The following is a 25,567-nucleotide window of genomic DNA, read 5'->3' on the forward strand; positions in this document are numbered from 1 at the left end:
GCCGAAGTCGCGGAGCTCTGGCGTTTGAGAACCAGGGAGATACCCTCTGCGAAAGGACATCAGAGCTATCTGATTTATGCCGAGATGGGTGAAGAGGAGAAAGCGTTCGAGACAGAGATTCCCGCTGAGAGTCGCGGAGGCAGAGGGCTGCTTTCCAGCAGGGGCAAGAAGATGCTCTGGCAAGCGGCTCCTGGGGCCGGGCAGGGGTGGTCACACACTGCCAACCACTACGCCCCCAAAATGGCCTACCATTACCCCTTGCCACCGCGCCCGCGGCGCTCCACCGCCCGCCGGCCCACGTGACCCGGCCCCCTCCCGGCCCGCGACCCCCTGTCCAATTCCCTGCGGCCAACGGCCCCGCCCCTCGAAGGAAACGGGCCAACCAGAGAAGGGTAAGGCGGGCGGGTGGTGACGGCCATTGTGGGTGGAGCTCCGGAGGGGAGTAACAGGTTGGTGGGGGGAGGGAGCGCGGAGGGACGGAGGGGGAGGGCCGGGGAGCGGCGGGCGCAGCTTAACCCGAGCGCGAGCCCGAGCCCGAGCCCGAGCCCGAACCCGAGGCCGAGGCCGAGCCCGGGAGCGCCGAGCCCGGCTGGGGTGAGTGAATGCGGAGGGGGCAAGAGCCCCTGAAAAGGCAAGCGGGCCTGACGGGCAAGGGGCGAGGCGATCCGAGATACCCTTTTCCGGGGTACAGGTGCTGCACTGAAGAGAGGAGGAGGGGAGCTGAAGCTAGGGTGGAGAGTACTGGTTAAAAGCTGGCTCCTACTCTGGTACCAGAGGCAAGTGGGTGGGAACGTGCCAGGTGAGGGGCACCTGAGGCTAAGGCTACTCTCAGGACACGAAAGCGTTTTCAGCGTCTGGTTATATCTGGAGGTCAGACGCCGGTCCTAGGGGCAAGAATTTCTGTTGGAGACCGCGGTGTTAGGGGGGAGTAGTTCGTGTCAGTTGAACAGGGGGAACAACTGCCTGGGGTTCAGAGACGGAAGGGGGAAGGCGTCCAGAGGTGCTATTTGCCTCAGGTTTTCCTCCTGGCTGCCGTTCTGAGCTGGCGCTGGCACCTCCTTTCAGGCTTTGAGAGGTGTGAGGTGTGGAGTTTTGCTCTAACCCTTCACCTACAGATGGAGATACTGAGGGACAAAACAAGAAGGCACCCCCATCTCTTTGCTAGGTGTGAAACTATTTAAGCCTTCAGTTTCTGTCAGCCTTTGCTTTAATGCCTGGGAGATTTTTTCCTTCCTCCTCTTGAGAGAGTGCTCGCCAAGAGAGGGGTATGAGGAAGCATAGATCCCTAGGCCTACAAAATACGTAGAAATTCTTTCTAACGAGGCTTTTGGCTGGGGCTAATGTCGGACCCTCTCCCCAAGCACACATAGTTTATTCTGTGGTTCTAGATGGGGCCACTGGATGCAGTTTAGGAGCCTAACCCATTCCCTTGCTGCCTCCCAGAAGATCCCTATTACTCCATGAAACCCCACAAGGTGTCCTTGAGTCCAGGACCATGATGGTTGTCATACTGTCAGTAGGCACCAGGGGTGTGGGAAATAGGCAGGACTCCTTTGGAGACCATAAGACTAGGAAAATTAGCACCTCTGGGACTCCACACTGGACGAGAGCTGCATGTTGCAGACCAGACAAGGCTTCTGAGGCAGATTTCCTTGCCTTAGGCAGGTAAGGGAACCAGAGCCAGTCTTAGTTTGGCCCCTTTGATGCCCTGCCTGAGGAAAGTTGTTGTAATTGGGAAATAATTAGCAACCGCTATGTTGTCCATAGGCTGCCTACACGTGCCTCTGCACCTTTTCTTTTATCCTTGATATTTCGAGTCGGGGGCTGGCTGTAGGGGACTGCTAATCCAGAGATTTGCCCTGACCCTAAGAGGATTCTGGCTTCCTAGAACCTTTTCTTATTTCCCAGGCTGACCCGCATGCTATCAGCCCTGTGGGAGGAGAGGAGAAGGTAGGGTTGTTTCTCTTGGTTGTTTCAGGGGAGGGGAGAACTAAGGGCCAATGAGTTGGCCAAGGCAAGTGTGGGAAGAGGAATGCAGCTTCCGGAACTTAAGAGGGAGGGGTGGGGGAAACAAAGTCTTCCTAACACTTACTGGCCTGTCACTCACCAGGTTCTTTGTGCATCTGTTTCTCCCTGTTCCCTCTCCACTCTCTGCCTCCTTCACAGCCTTGGCATCTAGGCTGGACAATCCATACCCATGGTTTTGCCCCCTGCCTCCTCTGTGGTGTGGAGTTTCTCTGGTCTGCTTTATGAGCTGCTAGTGGAGTCTCTCTGGCCCTCCCCTACCCCTTGCCTCTCAAACCAGTCCAGCCAGTTTGCAGGGCCCAGTTTATCATTGTGTTTTTTCCCCCCACTGGCCAAACTGCTCTAGCCTGGCTCTCAGGTTTCTGCTTTTTCAGTGGACTGGGCCAGGAGTCCACTTGGGGCCAGTTCTTTTTGATCCATGGGGAACCTTCTTATCTTTGTAACTCTTTCTGAGAAAATAACCAATCCATCAAGGTCACTGAGCTATCCTTTTCTATTTTGGCCATTTACTTATCTTGTCCCTCTGAGGGGAGTCTAATTTCTATACCTCTCTTCCATTTTCTAAATCTGCCAGTTATGTAGCATCTAGCATATTGCCTGGCCCTGTATATGTCAGTTCTTCCTCTACACACCCCAAACTACCCCACCCCCACTTCCTGCCAGAAGTTCAGAGACTGTCTCTCGAGTTGGAAGCCAGATGCTTATGGCTGGGTGAGGTGACGGAATTGGGGCAGGGCAGGCTAATAAGTAACTGAGGGAGAAGTGGCTGTCTGGTACAGGTGCAGCGTATCCTCCCTCTACTTATAGGCAGGAATGGAGAGGCAGACGAAGTTGAATCAACCTGTGGCCTGGGCTCTTCCCAGAATACAGTTGATGAGGAATGCCCTGGGCACATGCTGAGGAGGGAAAAGCAGGGGCAGGCTGTGAGAGCGAAGCCTGTGTACTCCATGTTTCCTGGCACCAGATCGATGTTTACCTGCCTCTGGGGTTTACGCAAGGCCTTGGAGCTGCTTGGCTCCCCTAGCCACGCCCCACTGTCCTCTGTAACTAAAGGCGGATAGGTTTCGGGTTTTCCATGTTGAATCATTTAGAGCTCTGCTTTCTGACCCACCACCCCAAAGATCATGTCAATCTTGCTCACTGTCCCAGAACTAACAGTCTGTTGAAATTAGGGAGTCATTGGGACTTGGGGGCACGTTCAGCACTGCCTTTGAACAAGTTGGTGCTCTTGGGTGGGTGAGGGGCTGTGCACTCTGCTGGGCCTAGTCTGGGAGCTCCTCTATCTGGATCTGGAAGATCAGTTGATGTACTGACAGAGTAGAGCTGTGATATGAATAAATCATGGGACTTCTGAGAGCTGGCAGTCTAGGCACATCTGGTTCCAAAATTAAGACTGAATGGGGCAGGGAGAGGTCTTGTTATGAGGGCACATGAGAAATGGCTGTGAGGGGGATCATTGGGTAAATCTCCCCACTGCTATTCAAGAGTGCGTTAGTTCAGGATTCAACCTTTAACACATATTTATTGATACATACTGTGTCACCAGGTCCTGAAGGCCTGAAGTCAGCTGAGAGCTATGTTCTTTGTCCTCCAGGAGTGTATCATCTAGTGGGGGAGACAGACAGGAAGCAAATCACTCTGATAAATATATAAAAGTAAACAGGGGTGTCTGGCTGGCTCAGTTGGTACAGTTGGTACAGCATGCAACTCGATCTCGGGGCTATAAATTTGAGCCTCACATTGGGTGTAGAGATTACTTAAAAATGAAATCTTTAAAAAAATAATAAACTGAGGTAGATTTATTGAAGGACAACTAGAGAACATATAACATTGTTCTTTTTTTTTTTTTAAAGATTTTATTTATTCATTTGACAAAGATCACAAGTAGGCAGAGAGGCAGGCCGAGAGAGAGGGAGGGGGGGAAGCAGGCTCCCTGCTGAGCAGAGAATCCAATGCAGGGCTCAATCCCAGGACCCTGGGATCACAACCTGAGCCTAACGCAGAGGCTTTAACCCACTGAGCCACCCAGGCGCCCCATATAACATGGTTCTGATCTAGTTTGTGGGAGGGGGTGGTTGGGAAGGGCTCTGAGGAAGTGACATCCTTCTGTGAAGCATGTGGAGCCAGAAAGGGCCTGTTAGAAGGAGTGCATGTATGCAGGGTAAATTTGTTATCAGCTTTGTGACAGGCATAGGTGCTGCTAGCTAGGTTTCATGTTTTATGTCATTTTCCCTCTTTTTTTTTTTTAAAGATTTTATTTATTTGTAAGCGAGAAAGTGAGTGAGTGGGAGGGAGAGGGAGAGAGAATTTGAAGCAGACACCGTGTGGAGCACAGAGGCCAACATGGAGCTCGAGCCCCACAACCATGAGATCAAGTTGAAACCAAGAGTCAGATGCTTAACTGACTGAGCCACCCAGGCGCCCCTATTTTCCCTCCCTTTTTTTTTTTTTTTTTAAGATTTTATTTATTTGACAGAGACAGACACAGCCAGGGAGGGAACATGAGCAGGGGGAGTGGGAGAAGCAGGCTGCCTGCTGAACAGGGAGCCTGATGTGGGGCTCGATCCCTGGACCTTGGGAGCATGACCTGAGATGAAGGCAGACGCTTAACGACTAAGCCACCCACCCAGGGTCCCTTCCCTCTTTTTATTAAAAAAAAAAAAAAAAAAAAAGGAACCTAAGTAAATTACATGCAAGAATCTGAAATGTAGAACATGGTAACATTTTTATAGCTGTATACACTTGTAATTATTATTGTCTAATTTTTACAAGTATTTCCTCAGGAGGTATTATCATTATACCTGTTTACTGATGAGGAAATTGAGGTTCAGAACAGTTGTGATTTGCTCAAGGTTATATACATTCAATGAAGAGGAGGGCTAGGTTCTTTTTTTACTGGATGAGTGGTTTGAAGAACCTTTGCCTTGTAGCTTCTTTCCTGATCCCATTTCTTGAATTCTAACAAAGGACCCTGCTGATTTAATATCCTTTTGTTTGGAGTATCTGAGGTTGGTTAAAGTCCTCCCCAATGCTGGAATGGTGGAAGGGCAGGGGTCCTTTAGTTCAGGGTGGACTTGGAGGTCTTAATGAAACTCTTGAGATTCTGTGGTAAAAGCTTGTGTGGACTGTTTCTTGGGGGGTGGGTGGGTGGGTGCCTTACTTCATTCTCTCAAATGGAGTCTGAGAACCATTGCCAATAAGGGCTCCTCCCTCCAGTTCCTTTCCCTGGAGGGGAAGGGTTGGGAATGTTAGGAATGTTCTTCCCACCAAGCCCTTTCTCACCTGCTGCTAGGCCACTCCCTTTCCCTCTCACCCTTGTTTTCTGGGCTTCCTAGCAAGACTACAGTCCCTGAAGGGGGCCTTGCCAGCTTTCCTTGGCCCAGAGCTCCACTGGGAGATTGAGCTGCGTATGTTTTTGTGTCTATCTGGCTCTTCAGATACTCCTCCAGTTTGGTACTAGGCTGTGGTGGAGATTAATTGTAGGGCTGCGGAAACTGGAGTTCTTATTTGCTTCAAGGAGAAACTGCCCTCCTCAGTTCCTGGAGCCAGAGCACACCTGGAATATATTCCATTTGCCGACTCTAATTTTAGGCTGATGGGGACCAGAGGAGTTGGCCTATGGGTTGTCCTGGCTCTGGCCTTCAGGTGGGACAAGTCTACCTATCCTAGGGCCCTTGGAATGGACATTCTTAAGTGTTACTTAAATCTTTTTTTTTTTTTTTAAGATTTTATTTATTTATTTGACAGACAGAGACCACAAGTAGACAGAGAGGCAGGCAGAGAGAGAGGAGGAAGCAGGCTTCCTGCTGAGCAGAGAATCTGATGTGGGGCTTGATCCCAGGACCCTGGGATCATAACCTGATCTGAAGGCAGAGGCTTTAACCCACTGAGCCACCCAGGACCCCTGCTTAAATCTTTTTTTTTGAATAAGCAATATATCTACATGGTTCCAAACTTAAAAGGGACAAAAGATACTCAGTAGAAAGCTAGTTACTCTCCCATCCTTATCCTCAGCCCCCAGGTCCTCCAACCCAGAGGCTTCACTGCTATCATCCCAGAAATAAGATGGCATATCTTGTGTGTGTGGGGTAGTTTTGTATATCTTAAATGAACTCTGGGAGTAGAGGGCCCCTTTTCTCCATTGGGATAATGGTATCTGTTAGGCAGGGTTTAGGATCTGCCTTCATTGGGGTTGGAGGAGGCACACCATGCTATAGGCGTATGTGTGAAGATCAAGCAAAATTGTTGAACTCTTGACAAAGCCATGCTCCCTAGGACTGTATTAGAGGAAATGGATTCTTCTAAGTCAGTGGGTCTCAAAACCTGGAATCTGGACCAGCAGTGTCAGTATCTCCTGGGAACTTGGTAGAAATTCAGATGCAGACCTACTGAATCAGAAACTCTAGGGACAGAGTCCAGTAGATACTTTTCAGATAAGATAGGAGAACCACTATTCTGTGTAGAAGGAACAACAAAGTAATAAGCCACACAAAAGCTGGACAGGTGGAGGTTTTTGGGTTTCTGCTTCTAGTCTCTCAGCTTTAACTGTTTTCTTGATTTTCTAGGACCCCCTCCCATTCATGGAACAGGCATCCACCATGGCTGAGCTCCGGGGCCCTGTAGACCATGGAGTCCAGATTCGCTTCATTACAGAGCCAGTGGGTGATGCAGAGATGGGCACCCTACGTCGTGGTGGGCGACGTCCAGCTAAGGATGCAAGAGCCAATACCTATGGGGTTGCTGTGCGTGTGCAGGGCATTGCTGGACAGCCCTTTGTGGTGCTCAACAGTGGGGAGCAAGGTGGTGACTCCTTTGGAGTCCAGATCAAGGGGTCCAACAACATAGGGGCTCCGGGAGCACTGAGCTCTGACTCCGAATTCCCTGAGAGCTCCTACTCTCATGCCAAGGAATTTCCTGCCCGCTCACAGGGCAGTATGTCTGATGAGGAGCCTGGGGTCCACTGGAATGGAAGGCTGCTCAGATCCCAGTCCCAGGCCTCACTGACAGGCCCTGCCCCTGTGAGTCCGAGTACCAGGAGCACTAGCCTTCTGGAGCTGGCCCCCCAGGGAGCTTCCCCAGGGAGCACCATTGACACTGCTCCCCTGTCTTCAGTGGACTCACTCATCAACAAGTTTGACGGTCACCATGGGGGGCAGGCCCGGGGGCAGACTGGTCGGCGCATGCGTACTCTGCCCCCTGAACAACGCAAGCGGAGCCAAAGCCTGGACAACCGGCTCCCACGGGATACCGTTGAAGAACGGGAGCGTCGGTCCCCCAACCACTGGACTCCTAGCACAAAGCATGACAGCCACATGGGCAGCTCCAGGCAGTTGACCCAGACCCAGAGCTCTCTTGGTGGCTTTAGCCATTCCCATCAGACCCAGGACTGGGTTCTGCAGAGTTTTGAGGAGCCACGGGGGAGAGCCCAGGATCCTGGCATGCTGCAGGTCAGACCCCACTCCTCTGTAGCTTCCGATCCCCAGCCCAGCAGCCCCGGGACCCCTTGCTGATTCAATAACTTAAGGCAGAAGGTTTCTTTTTTTTTTTCTTCTTCTTTTTTTTTTTAAAGATTTTTATTTATTTTATTTATTTATTTGATAGACAGAGAGAGATCACAAGTAGGCAGAGAGGCAGGCAGAGAGAGAGAGAGAGAGAGAGAGACAGAGAGAGAAGGAAGCAGGCTCCCCGCTGAGCAGAGAGCCCGATGCGGGGCTTGATCCCAGGACCCTGAGATTATGACCTGAGCCGAAGGCAGAGGCTTTAACCCACTGAGCCACCCAGGCGCCCCAGGCAGAAGGTTTCTACTTTTGTCCTCCACTTTACCCATCTTCTAGATAGATGATATTCACATGTACGAGATACTTCCATGGAAATGGAACTGATGTGAAATCAGCCTTCACAAGCATGAGAATCACTTGTTACTGTCTGGTCATGGACTGTGCCTCAGTCACTAGCATTTGCTAGGTCTGCAGCATCCGTAAGGCAGGCCTGGTAATATGACCAGCTTCCAGTGCTCTGGTCAAAACTCCCATCTCTGTGTCCCACTCAGGAGTGTAAATAAGTGGGGCAGGAGCTTCTTGGAGACAACATTAAGCCTGTTCATTTATAAGTTCTAGTACATTAACTGTCAGTAGTAACAGCTTACCACAGAGCTCACAACTAGTTGAGATCTGCTTGTCAAGGAGAATCTGGCTTGTAGCAATAGTGAGAAGTGTACCCTGCTTGGACCTCTCCTGGGCCTGCTGCTCAGGCCTCCGCAGTGTTGCCTCTTTTCCGCATGTGAGGCCTGTTGGGCATGCTGGGAGGGCCTCGTCTCCCACTTGCTGCTTCTGCACCATCTGAACCCCACACATGCCGCTGGCTTCATTTTCCTGTTTCTCTGGGTTTATGTTTTGCAGTTCAAATCAACCCCAGACCTTCTCCGAGACCAGCAGGAGACAGCGCCACCAGGCAGTGCGGACCATGTGAAGGCCACCATCTACAGCATCCTGAGGGAGGGGTAAGTGGGGGCCCTCCCAGCAGCACAGTGACACACACCCCCTCTTTTCCTTCTGGCTTCCTTCCCCATCTTCCCTGTCCTTAGCTCTTCCTTCTCTCATCTCTGTTACCTCTTCCCTCTCTTAGCCTTTGCTTCTGCCCTTTTATCCTCCAGAAGCTCAGAAAGTGAAACGTCTGTGAGGAGGAAGGTCAGTTTGGTGCTGGAACAGATGCAGCCTCTGTTGGTGAGTGACCACCTCCTGGTGGGACCAGGAGGCAGGGTTAGGCCTGTGGGGCCTGGATCTGGATGTGGACCCATTCCTTCCTGCCCTGTTTCTGGCAGATGACTTCTCCTGTGTCTGCTAAGGCCCTGGCTGGGCAAAGTGAGCTCACCCGAAAAGTGGAGGAGCTGCAGCAAAAACTGGATGACGAGGTGAAGGTGAGGGGAGACTAGAGGTGCAGGAGGCACAAGGGGCATGGGGGAAACAGTGCTTGGGTTGCTCTTCCATGTGATCAAATGAGCACTCATATGTTCTGTGACACAGGAAACAAGAGTATGTGCTGGGCTTCCCTGGAGCTTAGGGAGAAGAGCGCAGTCATCAGAGCTCTGACTACCTTCCATTCATTTCCTTTGGAAGTTCTTATCCTGGCTTTGCTGCTCACTGGGATTACTTACCTCAGTTTTTTCACTGTCATTATGATGATGGCAATACGAGTAGCTGTCATTTATTGAGTGTACTTGATATATATATATATATATATATTTATATTTGAGAGAGAAAGCATGAATGGGGGAAGGGGCAGAGAGGGAAAGGGACAAGCAGACTTCTGTGGAGTGTGGAGCCTGGATCCCAGGACCCTAAGATCGTGACTGGAACCAAAGTCTGATGTTTAACCAGCTGAGCCACCTAGGCGCCCCTATTGAGTATACTTCTTGTAATAGGTACTGTCCTGGATAATACATAATAATTATAGTGATCTTATAAAAATGGATATTGTGGACATTTTCATGATAAGAAAACTGAAGATCAGCCAGGTTAAGTGAATTGCTCAAGGTACTAAGTAACAGAGATGGAATTTAAAAATTCAGGGCAGCCTTATGTGAAAGTCTGTGTACTCCCTTTAAAAAAAAATATTGTGGGGCACCTGGGTGGCTCAGTAGGTTAAGTGTGAGACTCTTGATTGCAGCTCAGGTTGTGATCTCAGGGTTGTGGGATCGAGACCTGTGTCAGGCTCTGTGCTGGTCATGGAGCCTGCTTGGGATTCTCCCTCTGCCCTTTCCCCCACCCCACATTCTCTCTCTCTTAAAAAAAAAAAAAAATTAAAAAGTTTAAAAAATATTGCTCGCACCTCTAACAGTATTGCCTTGCATGTAGTTAGTAAGCATTGGATTGTAACTTCCTTTATTTACTGGAAAGCAGTATAGTATACTGGTTAAGTGGTCAGCTGTGGAGTCAAACTGAGTTCAAATCCTGGTAACTGTTGGCCTCGTAACTGACTTCGGGCATGTTCTTTACATGTTCTAAGCTGCTGTTTCCTTAACTATAAAGTGGGGATAATAATTGTACTATCTTATTTATCTATGGCTGTGTAACAAATTACATCAAAACTCAACAGTTTCAAACAGTCATCTCCTGGTGTCTTGAGGGCCCAGAGTCTGGAAGCACCTTAGCTGGGTAGTTCAGGGTCTATTAGGAGTTTCCAGTCAAGGTGTTGGCTGGGGCTCTAGTCATGAGAAGACAGTGGTTATTGACTGGAGAACTCACTTCCTTGCTGTGTGGACCTCTTCATGGGGCTGCTCGAGTGTCTGCACAGTATGGCATCTACCTTCCCCCACAATGATCCAAGAGAGAAGGTAAGGAGGAAGCTGCAGTGCCTTTTTAGGATGAGTTGCAGAAGATACACATCATTGCATCCTTTTTCTGTTTGTTAGAAGAGTGTTCTTAAGGGTGTCTGGGTGGCTCATTAGTTAAGCGTCTGCCTTCAGCTCAGGTCATGATCCCAGAGTCCTGGGATTGAGCCCTGCATCAGGCTCCCTGCATCAGGCTCCCTGCTCAACGGGATCCCTGCTTCTCCTCTCACTCCCCCTGCTTGTGTTCCCTCTCTCACTGTCTTTCTCTCTCTGCCAAATAAATAAATAAAATCCTGAAAAAAAATTTAAATTAATTAAAAAATAAAGAGGGGAGAAACTTCACCTTTTGAAAGGAATGTCAGACAATTAGTGGACATACTTTATACCATCCATCACAAGTCCCAAGGCTTGTTAGGAGAATTAAATGCAGATAATAAACACAGGGTCCGTAGTACAGTGCCTGTCATGTAGTGAGTCAGTAAATGTTAGACAATTGCATTACTCCTGGTCCTCTGAGAGGCTTTCCCTTCTCTCCAGCTGCTTTACTCTCCCTGCCTTTTCCAGAAGCGACAAAAGCTAGAGCCATCCTGGGTTAGTCTGGAGCAGCAGCTGGAGGAGAAGGAAAAAGAGTGCAGCCGGCTGCAGCAGCTGCTGGAGAGGAAGAAGGGGGAGGCTCAGCAGAGCACCAAAGAGTGAGTGCAGCTGATGGTGCACATGGGGCTGCTTGGGGATGGAGGCCAGAGTTGGAGGTGTCCCCTGGGTGGGAGAGATGGAGAATCTAGATATCTAGAAGCTATAAGGGGCAGACAGAAATAGTTTAAAGATAGGACCTTTCTCTTTGCTTTCTCTGTCGGTAATGGTGATTGTGCCTGAGTTGGGTTACCTGGATTTGTCTCTCTACTTCAGGCTCTAAATCTGTAAAATGGGTTAATAATAGTAGCTACCTCACAGGACTGTTCATTTAGTAGATGTCTTTGCAATGAATGCTGTTTGGCACGCACTGATCTAGATTTCTGGGGTATACTAGTGAACCATTGAGATGAGGAGCACTGCTGTCCAGAAGCATAGCTTCTTGTGTGTGTGTGGGGGGGGGTGGGTTGGGGAGACAGACAGTAAATAGTGAGCAAATTAGATAAGTAAATCTGTAGCATTTGAGAAGGCACAGACAGTAAATAGTGAGCATATTAGATAAGTAAATCTGTAGCATTTGAGAAGGCGATTAATGGAGTAGGTCAAAGTAGATTGGGGGGCCTGGTGGTGGAGGAGTCAGTTTGTGTATTAAATAAAGTCAGGGGGCACCTTGGGGTTCAGTTAAGTGTCTGCCTTCAGCGCAGGTCATGATCCCAGGGTCCTGGGATCAAGCCCTATATCAGGCTCCTTGCTCAGTGCAGAGCCTGTTTCTCCCACTGCCCCTGCTTGTGCTCTCTCTTCTCTCTCCCTCCCTCTCAAATAAATAAACAGAATTTTTTAAAAAGAAACAAAGTGGTCAGGGGAGGCCTCATTTAGATTTGAACAAAGAAGGAGGTTTAAATGAATTAATATATGTAAAGGGTTTAGAAAACTGCTTGACACCCAGTGCTTGATGATATTATTTGTTATTAATTATTAGGCTCCAGAACATGAAGCTCCTTGTGGATCAGGGTGAAAGGGTAAGACATGGGCTGGAGACCCAAGTGATGGAGCTGCAGGACAAACTGAAACAGGCCCAGGGATCAGAGTCTGCTAAGGAGGCGCTAAGAAAGGTAGGGAGGAGGATGGCTCCCGCAGCTTCTGTTTCCTTTCAGCTAGAACACCCTCAGATCTGTTCACCTCCAGTTTCCCCACAGTATGGGCAGAAGATAGCTGATTATGGGTATCCCTTAGTGTGCTTTCAGAGAGGTTCAGTGGTCAGATGGGGGGTAGAGCCCAGAAGGTTGGGCATCCTAGAGAGCAGAGAGCACCGGTACTGAGCCTGACAGGTCTAAGCTGCTCAAGAAATATTTTTGATTGACCAAATGAACGGACAGGCAGAGTCACCTCTTTACTTGTCTTCCTTTCCCCAGGACCTGTCAGAGACCCGGCAGCTTCTGGAAGAGGTGTTGGAGGGGAAGCAGCGGATAGAGGAGCAGCTGAGACTGCGGGAGCGGGAGCTGACAGCCTTGAAGGGGGCCCTGAAGGAGGAGGTGGCCTCCCGTGACCAGGAGTTGGAAAGCGTCCGGCAGCAGTACCAGCGAGATGCAGAGCAGCTTCGCCAGAGTGTGCAGGATGCCACCCAGGCATGTGACCAGAGCAGGGACTGCTGGAAGAAGGCAGCCCCTCACCCCCAGAAGGGGCTGCCTTGAGGTCTCTTGGTATTTGGGGACTTTCCATGTCATAACTGGAACTCCCTCTGAAAGACAAATGTGAGATGTAATGAAAACCTTGGCCAGGAAACCTACAAGGGCAGAGTGAGGAAATGCAGGCCAGCAGTACTATGAGGGTGTGTGACCAAAGTCCCATGGGGAAATAAATGTGGGAGGCATCCTGTCAGTGACACCGGGGGTGGGGGACACTCTGACCTGGGGAGACTTTGTGCTAACATCGCACCAGGCACCCTGAGGTCTCACAGTGTGTCACCAGTGTGGTGCCCTCTGGTCCTGAGCCTCCCCTTCCACATGCTTAGACTTTGATCTGAAGCAAGTTCTTCCCTCTGAGCCTCCTGTCCCCGAATTGTCTCCTTCCCTAGGACCATGCTGCCTTAGAGGTGGAGAGGCAGAAGATGTCAACCCTGGTGCGGGAGCTGCAGAGGGAGCTGGAGGAGACCTCAGAGGAGACAGGGCATTGGCAGAGCATGTTCCAAAAGAACAAGGAGGAACTTAGAGCCACCAAGCAGGAGTAAGGAATTTGTCTCTCAGCAGTGCTTATCCATGTTTCCTATATCCTGCTGCTTCTCTACCCATGCTGTGCCCTTTTCTCTGCTGAGAGTGGGTGCCCAGCCTGTTGGCTTCTGAGGAGGTGGTTTGCATTGTCCTGCTAACCTTTCCCTGGCAGGTGGCCTGACCTTGTTCCCTTTTCCTTTGCATTCACCTGGCTGGGCTCAGACTCCTGCAGCTGCGGATGGAGAAGGAGGAGATGGAAGAGGAGCTTGGGGAGAAGATGGATGTCTTACAGAGGGAGTTAGGGCAGGCCCGGGCTGGTGCTGCAGATACTCGCCAAATGGAGGAGCTCAAGAAGGTACTTGGAGGGGCACCTGACTGGGACTCGATCTCAGGGTTGTGAGTTTGAGCCCCATGCTGGGTGAAGAGGTTACTTAAAAAAAGAAAAGAAAAAAAAAAGGTACTTGGAGTTGGGGTGTAGAAGAGCAGGTTGGGTGATGGGCACTGACCTCACCTACCCATGAGGATCTCCAGACTAGTGGCTGCCTCCTCTGTGCTTGGTTTTCAGGATCCACCTTCCTGCTCAGCCAGCTCTTTCCCCTACACACTCTCTGATGCAGTTGGGTTGCTCTCATTGAGTGTACAGGTTTCCAGTGGGAAGGACTGCTAGTTGGGTTCAAGCCAGAGGCTGCTGTCTGCCTCCCAAGAGACCTCAGGGGAAGCAGCATTTAGATGGATTTGTGAAACTCCAGGGTCATTTTTGAAGCTTCGAATTTGGTCCGCACAGGGAGAGTTGCTCTGTCTGGAGGGGGTGGGGTGATGGGGAATAGGGCAGGGGGATGGACTCATTAACTATATCTATGAAACCAACATTTACAGTTAGAATGGCAGTTTATTAACTTGTAATGTGAAGTGTCATCAGACAGACTGGAATATTTGCATTGGCATGACCAGCTGACGTACTGGGGAAGCCAGATGGTATAGTGAAGGCTGCTTAGAGTATAGAATCTAGACGCAGGGATTTTATCATGCATGGATGTTTTATAAATGATAAGGTCATCAGATTGAAGCGAATACAGACAATTTCTTCATATTCTTGGTATTAGGTTTTGGAGGACAAGAAAGCATCTAATTATTTTGGATGATTTAGAAACTTAGAAAATATTTTGTTAGTATAGGGAACTGGCATTTATGGCCTCCTAAGGATCCTTCTAGGTTTATAGTTCTTTGATTCACTATGCTGGATATGTAGTTGGTGCTCATTTAACAAGTATTAATTAATCATTGCTTGTTTATCATGCCTTTGCCATAAGGCTGCCTAATTATAATCAAGGCAGTCATATTTATTAAATGAGTAAAGAAGTATAGCTCTTAGTGATGATTTTCCAGATAAACAAAAGTCTGAGCTTACACAAAATACTTGGAGAAAAACATAATGAACATTAACCAAGTGTACTTTTAGTGATTGTGAAATGAAAAGTGCTCTTAAGTTTTTACTATGTTAGTATGAAGTTAACAAATTATCAAGAATGTCTGAAGTCTGTTTGCTATATTAGTGGACATTCCTCTGGACAATCTCAGTTGACTATCATAGGAGATAAAGCTGAAAAGCTAAGAAGTAACTAGTGCTTGATTTAACTCATATATGAAGTGTATTTTATCAAGTACCCACTCAGACAACATACGCATTAGGAAAACAGACCCCATCCAGTATAGACCACACACTGTGCTGTTTTATTTTCTTTGCAGTTAGTTTTGTTATTTTATACCGAAAACTCAAAGTATATTATATAACCTTTCAGCCTAATTATGGTATTTTCTGAATTTCAGAAGTAGCTGATAGCTAAAGAATGATAGCACGAGAGCTCATATCTCAAAATTTTATTTATTTTTGATTTTATTTATTTATTAGAGAGAATACAAGGCAGAGCAGTAGGCAAAAGGAGAGGGAGAAGCAGGCTCCTCACAGAGCAGGGAGCCCGATGTGGGGCTTGATCCCATGACCCTGGAATCATGAGCTGAGCCGAAGGCAGATGCTTAACCAAGCCACCTGGGCACCCCCTCAAATTTTTCTTTAAAGATTTTTATTTTTATATTCAATGTGGGGCTCAGACTCACAGCCCTGAGATCAAGAGTTGCATGCTCTACCTACTGAGCCATGCAGGCTCCCCAGTATTTGATTTTATTTTTTTTTTAATTAAAAAAAAAAAAAGATTATTTATTTATTTGACAGACAGAGATCGCAAGTAGGCAGAGGGGCAGGCAGAGAGAGAGGAAGGGAAGCAGGCTCCCCGCTGAGCAGAGAGCCCAATGCGGGGCTCGATCCCAGGACCCTAGGATCATGACCTGATCTGAAGGCAGAGGCTTTAACCCATTGAGCCACCAAGGTGCCCCCCCAGTATTTTAATTTTTAAAAAAAAAAAGAAAAAGAGCAGCACCACTATTTATTGTGTAATATGTTTTGGTTTTCAACACATTTTATTTTTGAGATAGCCAATCCTGTTTTATCCACACCCTCATCTACTCTCACTTAATGTGATTTGATTGTGTGTGTGTGTGTAGATTTATTTCACATACCATAGAATTTACCCTTTCTAAGTGTATGATTTAGTGGGGTTTTTTGCTTGTTTGTTTTTAAAGATTTTATTCATTTATTTGACAGAGAGCACAATCAGCGGCAGGCAGAGGGAGAAGCAGTCTCCCCACTGAGCAAGGAGCCCAATGTGGGAGTAGATCCCAGGACCCTGGGATCATGACCTGTTGCAAAGACAGACACCCAACCAGCTGAGCCCCCCAGGAATCCCTTTGTGGTTTTTAGTATATACACAAAGCTTTATGTCCATCATCACTATCTAATTAGAGAACATTTTCATCACCCCAGAAAAGAACCCCATATCCATTAGCAGTCACTTTCCCCAGCCCTGGGTAACCACTAATCTACTTTCTGTCTTTATGCATTTGCCTATTCTGCACAATTTCATATAACTCGAGTCATAATATACGGCCTTGTATGTCTGGTTACTTTTACCTAGCATAATCTTTTTGTAGGTTTACTGATGTTGTAACATGTATCAGTACTTTTTATCGCTGAATAGTACTCTATATAGATATATTGCATTTTGTTTATCTGTTCACCAATGGGTGGACGTTTGGGTTATTTCTGTGTTTTAGCCATCGTGAGTAATGCTGTAATGAACATTCATGTGAACATGTTTTTTGGGAACATGTTTTCAGTACTCTTGAATATATACCACGGAATGAAATTCATATGGTCATCCTGTGGTTAACTTTTTGAGAAGCTATCAGACCCCTTGCCCAAGTAGCCACAACATCTTTCATTCCCCCCGCAAAACATGAGAGTTCCAGTTGCTGCATAGTCTGATATCCCAGGCCACCCCTGTGCCCTGTCACTGTCCCTCTTCCCTTCCAGGAGCTGCGCCAGACCCAGCGGGAACTTAAGGAACTAAGAGAAGAGCAGCAGAGCCAGGAGGTGGCCGGGCACCATCGGGAGCGGGAATTGGAGAAGCAGCTGAAGGTTGAGGCTGATCGAGGTCGGGGGTTGGAACAGCAGAACCTCCAGCTGCAAAAGACCATCCAGCAACTGAGACAGGACTGTGAAGAGGCTTCCAAGGCAAGGGGAGTGGGCACAGAGCTTAGGAGGTGGAGGCTGAGGGGTCTGGAGGGCAGAGGAGCCAGAGGGCATGGAAAGTTACCTATCATGGGTATGTACAGACCAGATCCTTGGTCCTATGTGTGTGGTGAAAAGTAGCTAGGAGTGGGCAGGGGGGAGGCAGGGCTGCAGCATGGCTCTGTAGGGGTGGGATTTGCAGGGCACTACCACTATTTAGGTCCAGTTCTCGTGGATGGTCTTCCGGGTGGCTCTCCTGAGGGTGGCTAGGGACTTGGAGCCCTGGGGTCTGAGCTACCTCTCCCTGAACTGGCCGCAGGCTCAGGCGGCAGCAGAGGCAGAGGTGGCAGTGCTGGGGCAGCGGCGGGCAGCCGTGGAAACCACACTTCGGGAGACCCAGGAGGAGAATGACGAGTTCCGACGGAGCATCCTGGGTCTGGAGCAGCAGCTGAAGGAGGCCCGGGGCCTGGCGGAAGGTGGGGAAGTGGCGGAGGCAAGGCTTCGGGGCAAGGTGCAGCGGCTAGAGGTCAGTGCTTCTGCCCACGTTGTTGGCTCCCTGTCCGCCCCCACCCCCCCCGCCCTCTCTCCTCTTGTCCCTGGCTGAATACTTCAGCTAAATCCTCAGCTATCAGTTTCATTTTATGCCGAGTGTGCTTCTGTTGGCCTTCCCAATCCAGTGTTACACTTGGCTTTATTTCCTGGAGCATGCTTTGCTGTGGATGTCTTGGCCCTTGCACTGGTACTTTTGTCTCTTATCTCCCACCTCGTGCTTGTTCTCTGTGTCCTGATTTCTTTCTTTTTTTTTTTTTTTCCCAATTTATTTATTTTCAGAAAAACAGTATTCATTATTTTTTCACCACACCCAGTGCTCCATGCAAGCTGTATGTGTGTCCTGATTTCTTTGCTGCTTCCCCTGAGCCTGTTTTCACTGCCCACCTTTTTCATAAATCACTCTTCTTCCCTCCCATCTATTCCCATCCAAATGGCCTATGTCTTTGCTCTCCCAGGCTGAGAAACAGCGACTGGACGAGGCCCTGAATGCAGCTCAGGAAGAGTCGGGGAGCCTGGCAGCTGCCAAGCGGGCACTGGAGGCCCGGCTGGAGGAGGCCCAGCGGGGGCTGGCCCGCTTGGGGCAGGAGCAGCAGGCACTGAACCGGGCTTTAGAGGAGGAGGGGAAGCAGCGGGAGGCACTCCGGCGGGGCAAGGCTGAGCTTGAGGAGCAGAAGCGCTTGCTGGACAAGACTGTTTGCCAGCTGAACAAAGAGGTGGGGCATGGGGTGTCCTGGACTCTCAGGAAGAGTCCCAGCTCTTATGGAAGCTTGCCTGGGGGGCGAGGGGTCGGGGAGGGGGTCAGAATGTGTGGTATTTGCTTGCCTCAAGTTCACTGCTGGGGAGGCCAAGGCCAAATCTTGAGCGAGCAGTGTCCTTCCTACCGCTCCTCAGTGTTCATGTCATCCCTCCACATTCCATTCCATGTGGTCTTGGCCCTTGGAGAATGTTTCCTGTGATTCTCTCTAAGACATCTGTAAGATCTGAATGTAAGAATCTTCATTAGTAGAATTATCTGTTTGGGGTAGGGAAAGGAAAGTTCCATCATCTCTCCCTAGCTGACTTTAAGACCTAAACATAGGAATTTTTGTGGGTGGAATTTTATATTTGGGGGAAGGCAAGAAGAAAGGAAAAAGAAATAAATTGCATTTTTACAGGTAAGATCATCCCTGTAACCTCTTACTTTATAAAGCTAGAGCAAACATACATATTTTGTCAGTTCTAAAATGCACATTGCGTCATCTCTGAAGTTGACTTGGCATCTTGTAACTGATGGTATGTTACGGTTCAGTTGGCAGGTTTTTCCTTCTTGGTGGTATATCTTACAATCTATTGGCATCTTGGGTTTGTTGAAATGTGGTCATTTAAGGTTTACTTGGTGTCAGACACTTTTATAAGTACTTTGTATCATTAATGTAATTCTCACAACAACCTTGTGATGTAGGTACCATTATTTTCCCATTTTATAGATGGGGACCTGAGACCTAGAGAGGATAAGTAACTTGTCAGTGATCACACAGCTAGTAAGTGGTAGAGCCAGGATTTGAGCCCAACTAATCTGTATATTACTACTAGCCATACTATAGGGATCTAGGCCCAGGGAGAGCAAGGGAGGGCTGCTTAGGCAGTAAGGAGAATCTGGGGAGTCTGGGCTCGGAGGAGGGCCAGAGGTATGGTGCTGAAAAGGCTCTTTTCTCTTCCTCTCAGTTGGAGCAGATTGGGAATGACTCTAAGCAGGCCCTGCAGGAGCTGCAGGCCCAGCTGGAGGATTATAAGGAGAAGGCCCGGCGGGAGGTGGCGGATGCCCAGCGCCAGGCCAAGGAGTGGGCCAGTGAGGCTGAGAAGAACTCAGGGGGGCTGAGCCGGCTTCAGGATGAGGTAGGAGGAGGAATGGCAGGGGGTGGGAACCTGCCCAATGTCCTTGGTTTGAAGGTCATTGCCTCTTTTTTTTTTTTTTTAAAGATTTTATTTATTTGAGAGAGTATAAATAAAATCTTTAAAAAAAAAAAAAAAATCAGGGACGCCTGGGTGGCGCAGTTGGTTGGACGACTGCCTTCCGCTCAGGGCGTGATCCTGGAGTCCCGGGATCGAGTCCCACATCAGGCTCCCAGCTCCATGGGGAGTCTGCTTCGTTCTCTGACGTTCTCCTCGCTCATGCTCTCTCTCACTGTCTCTCTCTCTCTCAAATAAATAAATAAAAAATTAAAAAAAAAAAAAAGAGTCTCTTTCTAAAAAAAAAAAAAAAATCACAGTACCAAAAGAACCTTAACACTGCAATGTTATTGGAAGCGTAGTATCAAAATAGAGGCATGTCTTGAAATATGATAGCTAGTTTTATTTTATTTTTTAAAGATGATAGCTAGTTTTAATACTTCACAATCTTTTACCGTAACAATTTGTTATAATTTTCTGTTCTGCGATTACATTAAACCCTTTTTGTTTTGTTAAAAAAAAAAAAAAATCCCAGTACCCTATCTGGGTCCCATATCACTTAAATCACAACTCCTAGGGCTGGGGCCCAGGATTAGTTGTCTAAAAATGACTTAACTGATACTAATTTGTGGAGGGCATTTTAAAACAATAAAGAAAATGGACTAAGCTCCTTTCTGCCTGATTGATAGGATGCTGCCTGATTCCTGAATTGTTAAAGAAAGCTAACTAGATCTTCAAAGAGAAGAAAAGGGACTAAAAGTCGGCCTGCTTTTTGTTACCACCAGGCTCTGGCAATTCTAAAGAATGTCAGTGATGTGACATTTCTCCCCACGGGGCGGACTACTCCCGCCCCTCTGCTCCCACCTTACTTCTCCAAGCTGTTGCATTTTCCCTCCTGCCCAGACCCAGAGGCTACGGCAGGCCCTGCAGGCGTCTCAGGCTGACCGGGACACAGCCCGGCTGGACAAAGAGCTGCTGGTTCAGCGATTGCAAGGGCTGGAGCAAGAGGCAGAGAGCAAAAAGCGTTCCCAGGATGATAGGACCCGGCAACTCAAGGGTCTTGAGGTGACAGTGTGAGGGTGACAGGGAGGGGGAGGGGTGTCCAGGTCCTGGCCCAGGTGGGACTTCCGTGGGGGAAAGGAGCCAGGACACACCAAGCCTCCTTTCTCTGCTGGGTATTGAAAGCTGGTGGCCCACAGCTGATGTGTTTTGTTTGAGTGCAGTGTTTTAAATGACTGAGTTAATTGCCAGTGTTTAGAATTTTATACATGTCACTTATATCTTACCGATTTCTGGCTCCTTTTGTACATGTGGAAAATATGGTCACCCTGAGCTTCTAATCCCGAGTTGTCTGCATGGCAACAGTCGGCTGGAACTGAGCAGTGGCATCTCCCCTTTAGAATGAATGGTGGTCTTCAGTTTGCTATATTTGGCAGCAATAATAAAAACAGAGACAAGGGACGCCTGGGTGGCTCAGTCAGTTGGGCGTCTGCCTTTGGCTCGGGTCCTGGGATTGAGTCCTGCATCTGGCTCCCTGCTCAGCGGGGAGGCTGCTGCTCCCTCTCCTGCTCCCTTGGAGCAACAACAACAGCAATAACAACAAACAGTGACAATAGCAGCAGCAAACACATATTATGCCATGTGCTGGGCACTGAAGACTCATTTAATCCTGAGAAAAAACCTGTGGGATAGGTTCTCCATTTTATAGATGAGGAAAACAGACCCACAGAGAGATTAAGCAACTTGGCCATGGCCCTTCTGCTAGGAAGTGGTGGATCTGACTCCATCCCAGCTTTGGCTTGGACGCTTTGGTTTCTGTCTGTTATCCCATTAGGGAAATCGGGCTGCCCCACTGAGGAATCGATTCGGGGGTTTGTCATCCTGCCAAGGGCCAAGACTAGAGCAGGCGCCACCACCCTCTCCCCTCAATGCCACGCCTGGTCAGCAGAGGGTGCTAGCTCCATGGTGGCTCTGGGCAGGGGCGAAGACAGCTGGTTGTGGGGACATGGGAGACAGCAAGGTCTGTGGAGGCTGGGCTTTGGGAGGGTCCTGGTGGGGGTTTGGCATTCTGGTGTCCAGCATGTGGGGCAGAATGAACCTGTTGCTTCTGTGCTACAGGAGAAAGTCTCACGGCTGGAAGCGGAGTTAGATGAGGAGAGGAGCACCGTGGAGCTGCTGACAGAACGCATGAATCGTGGCCGGGACCAGGTACCCCCTTCCTTAGCTCTCAGCCCTCTCAAGAACACCTCTGCCCACCCATGTTTCATAATCTGGGGAATTCTGGCTGTTGAATCTGTGCGTGGCTGGTGCTACTTCAGGGTCTCCTCTCCTTTAGGATGGGTGGAAAGGAGCCAGGGATCTGAGTGGAAGAAGGAATCCTGATGGCCTGGGATCCTCTCTGACCTGAGTCCAGGCTGACCTGAGTCCATTCAGAGGGGATGCTGGCTCCTGGCGAGATGGAGGCAGCCCTGTTTAAATTCTGTGGCTCCTCCCGTTTGAAAAGGCTGTGATTTCTTAGTTGCCTAAGAATTGTGGGGATTCAGAGAGCATCCTACAGTTTTCTCTGCCTCACATGGTTCACCTGGCTGGTTCATTGTTAGCCCTACCCAAATCTGGCTCCTCTCATCCATCCCCACTAGGTGGACCAGCTGAGGGCAGAGCTCATGCAGGAAAGGTCCGCTCGACAGGACCTGGAGTGTGACAAAATCTCCCTGGAGAGACAGGTAAGCAGGGGAGTAAGGAGTCTTGGGGATAGACACCAGGAGGCAGGTAGAATGACCACAGGAGGGATCAGAAGTGGAGAGTGACCACGGAGACTTTCTGTCCTTCTCAGAACAAGGACTTGAAGAGCCGCTTGGCTAGCTCAGAAGGCTTCCAGAAGCCCAGCGCCAGCATCTCTCAGCTTGAATCCCAGAATCGGGAGTTGCAGGAGCGGCTGCAGGCTGAAGAGAGGTGATGTGAGCCCATCCTCCCTCTTTCCCTCTGGGCTCTTCTCTGTCTTGCATGTCAGACATGGCCAACCTGATCTTCAGGGGCAACTTTTCTCTTGGTAAAGAGCAGAGGGAGCTGTAGAACTTCTGAAATGTGAATGACCTATTATCTCCCCTGTTGTTTGGATCTGCCCCTAATCTACTCCCTAGTGTGACATGACTGAGAGGAGTTCATGGAGGCTAGAGGGAGCCAAATAGGGTTTTCTCTGGAAATGGCTACAGCCACAGACACCCCCCTACCATACCCTCCTAGGGAGAAGACTGTTCTGCAGTCTACCAACCGAAAACTGGAACGGAGGGTTAAAGAGCTGTCCATCCAAATTGATGATGAGCGGCAGCATGTCAATGACCAGAAGGACCAGGTAAGGATGGGAGCCAGTGACAAGAAGTCATATGGTAAGCATATACTGTGTGTTTGCTTGAGGGCAAAGGGAGGCCCCATCTCATAGGTCTTCCCAGCTTCATGTAGGGATGGAGACTAGACTAGAGGCCTTGGATTAAAACAGTCATAGTAATAAGCACATGCATTAAGTGTCTGTGATGTGCTAGGTTCTTTTTCTGTTGTAAACATGTGAGCTCATTTCATCCCCAAAACAAATCTGTGAAGTTAGGGAACTTGCCCACGGTCACGACATTTTTCTAGGGCAGCGATTCCTTGTCAGAATTGGGTCCCAGTCCATGGTCGCAACAGATGCTTTTCTAATGTGGGGACTTTGTATCCTGCCCAGCTAAGCCTGAGGGTGAAGGCTTTGAAGCGGCAGGTGGACGAAGCAGAAGAGGAGATTGAACGACTTGATGGCCTGAGGAAGAAGGCCCAGCGTGAGCTGGAAGAGCAGCATGAGGTCAATGAACAGCTCCAGGCCCGGATCAAAACCCTAGAGAAGGACTCCTGGTATAGGCTGCTTTTCTTTCCCCCTCTTCTGAACCCCGGGAATGGGTTCTCCTGAACTGAATAGGGAGGAGGATCTCTAAGATGGGACCTCTGCAGTCACTCCTTTCTGGCTGAAAGCCTTTATGGTTACTCTTTAGCTCAGCCCACTGTCTATATATACCCCATCTCCCCAGATCTCACATAGGTGGGGGAGCTTGTACCTTAAGGCCTTAGAAAAGCTGGGAGTTTCCTTAGCATGAAAAGCATGGTTGTCTCAGTCTGTCTCCTTCCCTCACAAGTATTCCTCTCTCTTAGGCGCAAAGCTTCCCGCTCAGCTGCTGAGTCAACCCAGCATGAAGGGCTGAGCTCAGATGAGGAATATGACAGCGTCTATGACCCTTCTTCCATTGCATCACTGCTTACGGAAAGCAACCTGCAGACCAGCTCTTGTTAGCTTGGGTCCACGAGGGACCAAAGACCACACTTGCAGCCTGCCCTGGCCAGGCCTGCACTGCCCTGCCAAGCCTCGAATTCCTCATTCCTGGAGGGGGATCCCAATTATTAAGTCCTAAGAATGGGAAGGGTATGTGTGATGGTGATAAAAAAGGCATTGGCACTAAGCTGGTGAACAGGCTTTCCCTTTCCTCTGGAGGAGTGAGTATTTTAGGCCAACTGAGCCCTTCCCTTAAGTCTTTTTCTTCCCTCACAGCAATAGGATGGTCACCATAGAGGCTGAGGGGGATTGAGCATGTTAGGAAGGGACAGACATTGCTACGTATATAAAGCTTTATTTCTTTAGCCCTTAACCCTCAGGCTCAGGGAAATACTTTTGTGATTTTTGCTCCCTTGACTCCTGTAGTATGTTTTCCTCCCACTCTGGAGCAGGGTGAAAGGAACATTATGAATAATAGACACACTGGGGTGGCTCTATCCAGCTCTTGGATGCTCCTCTTTGCACAGTCATGGGACCCATATGGTAGTCCCCACCCCTCTCCACTCCTTTATAGTTTGTCTTCCTCAAGCCAGTGGATCCAAGGGATCTGTTCTCCTCTTCTGTCTTCATCATTACTACCTTCCTTTCTTTTTGGTGCCTTAGACAGGGTGAGGAGATAAGGATGTTCTTCTTGCCTTCTATACCTGCACATTCATACCTCTCCAAGGACCAGCCTTTCCCCCACCAGGGCCCTCAGCTTCCCCAGCTGCCCCAGTCTAGAGAGCTTTTGGCTCATTTACTGATGAGCCCTTGCGGGAGGGACTTTGGTAGGACTGTGATAAGGTTGTGGGGCTTGGTTCTGCTCAGGGTTTCGATGTTTCCTCCTGTCTTTCTGTGACTATGGATGTGTTTATAAGGGAGTTGCATCTAGGAACCCTGATAACTGTCTGCATGAGTTTGAAAAGCAGAGGTCTTTCTTGTGGCTTCTCTGACCCAGATGTGCCCAACCTCAGTAGGGAATCAGGGGATCCTCATTATCTCAGGAGCTTGGACCTGACACAGGGCTTCCTGCCTAGGGCTAAAGATGGACTCTTTGTAAAAATGGGTAGAGGCAATGGAAGATTTATTCCCCTCTTGGGTTTTGGGAAGAGCCAAGCCCTGGTAGGGAGGAGGTAAACCTGCTTATTTCCTGAGCAGGTTCTGTAAGGAGTGTAGGGGAGGAAGAAAGCTGTTTTCACCAATGACTTATAATTTCATGATATTTTTTTTAAATCTTCTATTCTGCAAGTTAGAGATTTTCTCCCAAGCCAACCCAGCCTTGATTTTATTTTAAATTAAATATTAAAATTATATATCTATACTGAAATCCTTGACTTCTCATTCTTTTTCCTGGCTTATTTGGAGGTCTGTTTTATGCAGAAACCATTTTAACTAGAACACTTAGAGGCTGAAACTGGGGTTTTCTTTATCTCACTTTTTAGAGGCTCTTTACAGCAGATTAGATAGACCCTGGGGAATGACGTGTGTTTATAGCACTTGCATTCTCTCCTAGACAACCTTCTGGGAATAGAAAAGCCAGTAAATGCTGTATCTGAGGGTTAAAGGAGACAAACCAGAACTGGGTTTTATTCCTTTGGGGCACAGGGATGTCCCCAGCATTCACCTCCCATGTACAAAGACATTTCATTCCCAACTGGTATGGGACCCAGTCCCTACCTGGGGAAGTAGAAAAATTTCTGGCATTCCTGCTCTTGTTTTGCCTTGAGGGAGCTCGCTGTTCATCAGAACCATTGTCAGATTCAGGGACACTGCCCACTCAAGAGTGGACCAGACTTCCTGCCTGCTTTCCAGGTGGACCACAGCCCCATGGAGTCCCCAACTTGCAGCGAAAAGCCAGGCTGTTAGACTCCATCCTTGGGTGATCCTCTCCTGAGTGCCCTTAAAATGGTAATCTGGGTTTGGGGAGCAGATGCCAT

The 25,567-nt window shown here is 48.8% G+C and overlaps 1 protein-coding gene across 3 annotated transcripts; it reads left to right on the forward strand.

The window, feature by feature from the left end:
• The first annotated feature begins 416 nt into the window (after nt 1-416).
• Nucleotides 417-24,957, forward strand: CGN (cingulin). Of its 3 annotated transcripts, none has more exons than XM_044239230.1 (21): nt 417-449; nt 6,591-7,472; nt 8,424-8,524; nt 8,678-8,747; nt 8,846-8,941; nt 10,919-11,046; nt 11,964-12,096; nt 12,397-12,609; nt 13,059-13,207; nt 13,414-13,546; nt 16,619-16,819; nt 17,136-17,342; nt 17,824-18,081; nt 19,073-19,243; nt 20,201-20,362; nt 21,416-21,505; nt 21,937-22,020; nt 22,131-22,249; nt 22,541-22,649; nt 23,016-23,179; nt 23,474-24,957. In XM_044239230.1, exons 2-21 carry the CDS (start codon nt 6,606-6,608, stop codon nt 23,610-23,612), a joined length of 3,594 nt encoding a protein of 1,197 aa, XP_044095165.1. In that variant the 5' UTR covers nt 417-449; nt 6,591-6,605; the 3' UTR covers nt 23,613-24,957. The 3 variants fall into 3 exon arrangements, with proteins under 3 accessions (XP_044095165.1, XP_044095167.1, XP_044095166.1); XM_044239232.1 differs by lacking the exon at nt 417-449 and adding an exon at nt 489-594; XM_044239231.1 differs by lacking the exon at nt 417-449 and adding an exon at nt 541-594 and having other exon boundaries at nt 8,846-8,935.
• The last annotated feature ends 610 nt before the right edge of the window (nt 24,958-25,567 follow it).

Source organism: Neovison vison, chromosome 2 (genome assembly GCF_020171115.1).
Source record: "Neovison vison isolate M4711 chromosome 2, ASM_NN_V1, whole genome shotgun sequence".
NCBI classification, from domain to species: Eukaryota; Metazoa; Chordata; class Mammalia; order Carnivora; family Mustelidae; genus Neogale; species Neogale vison.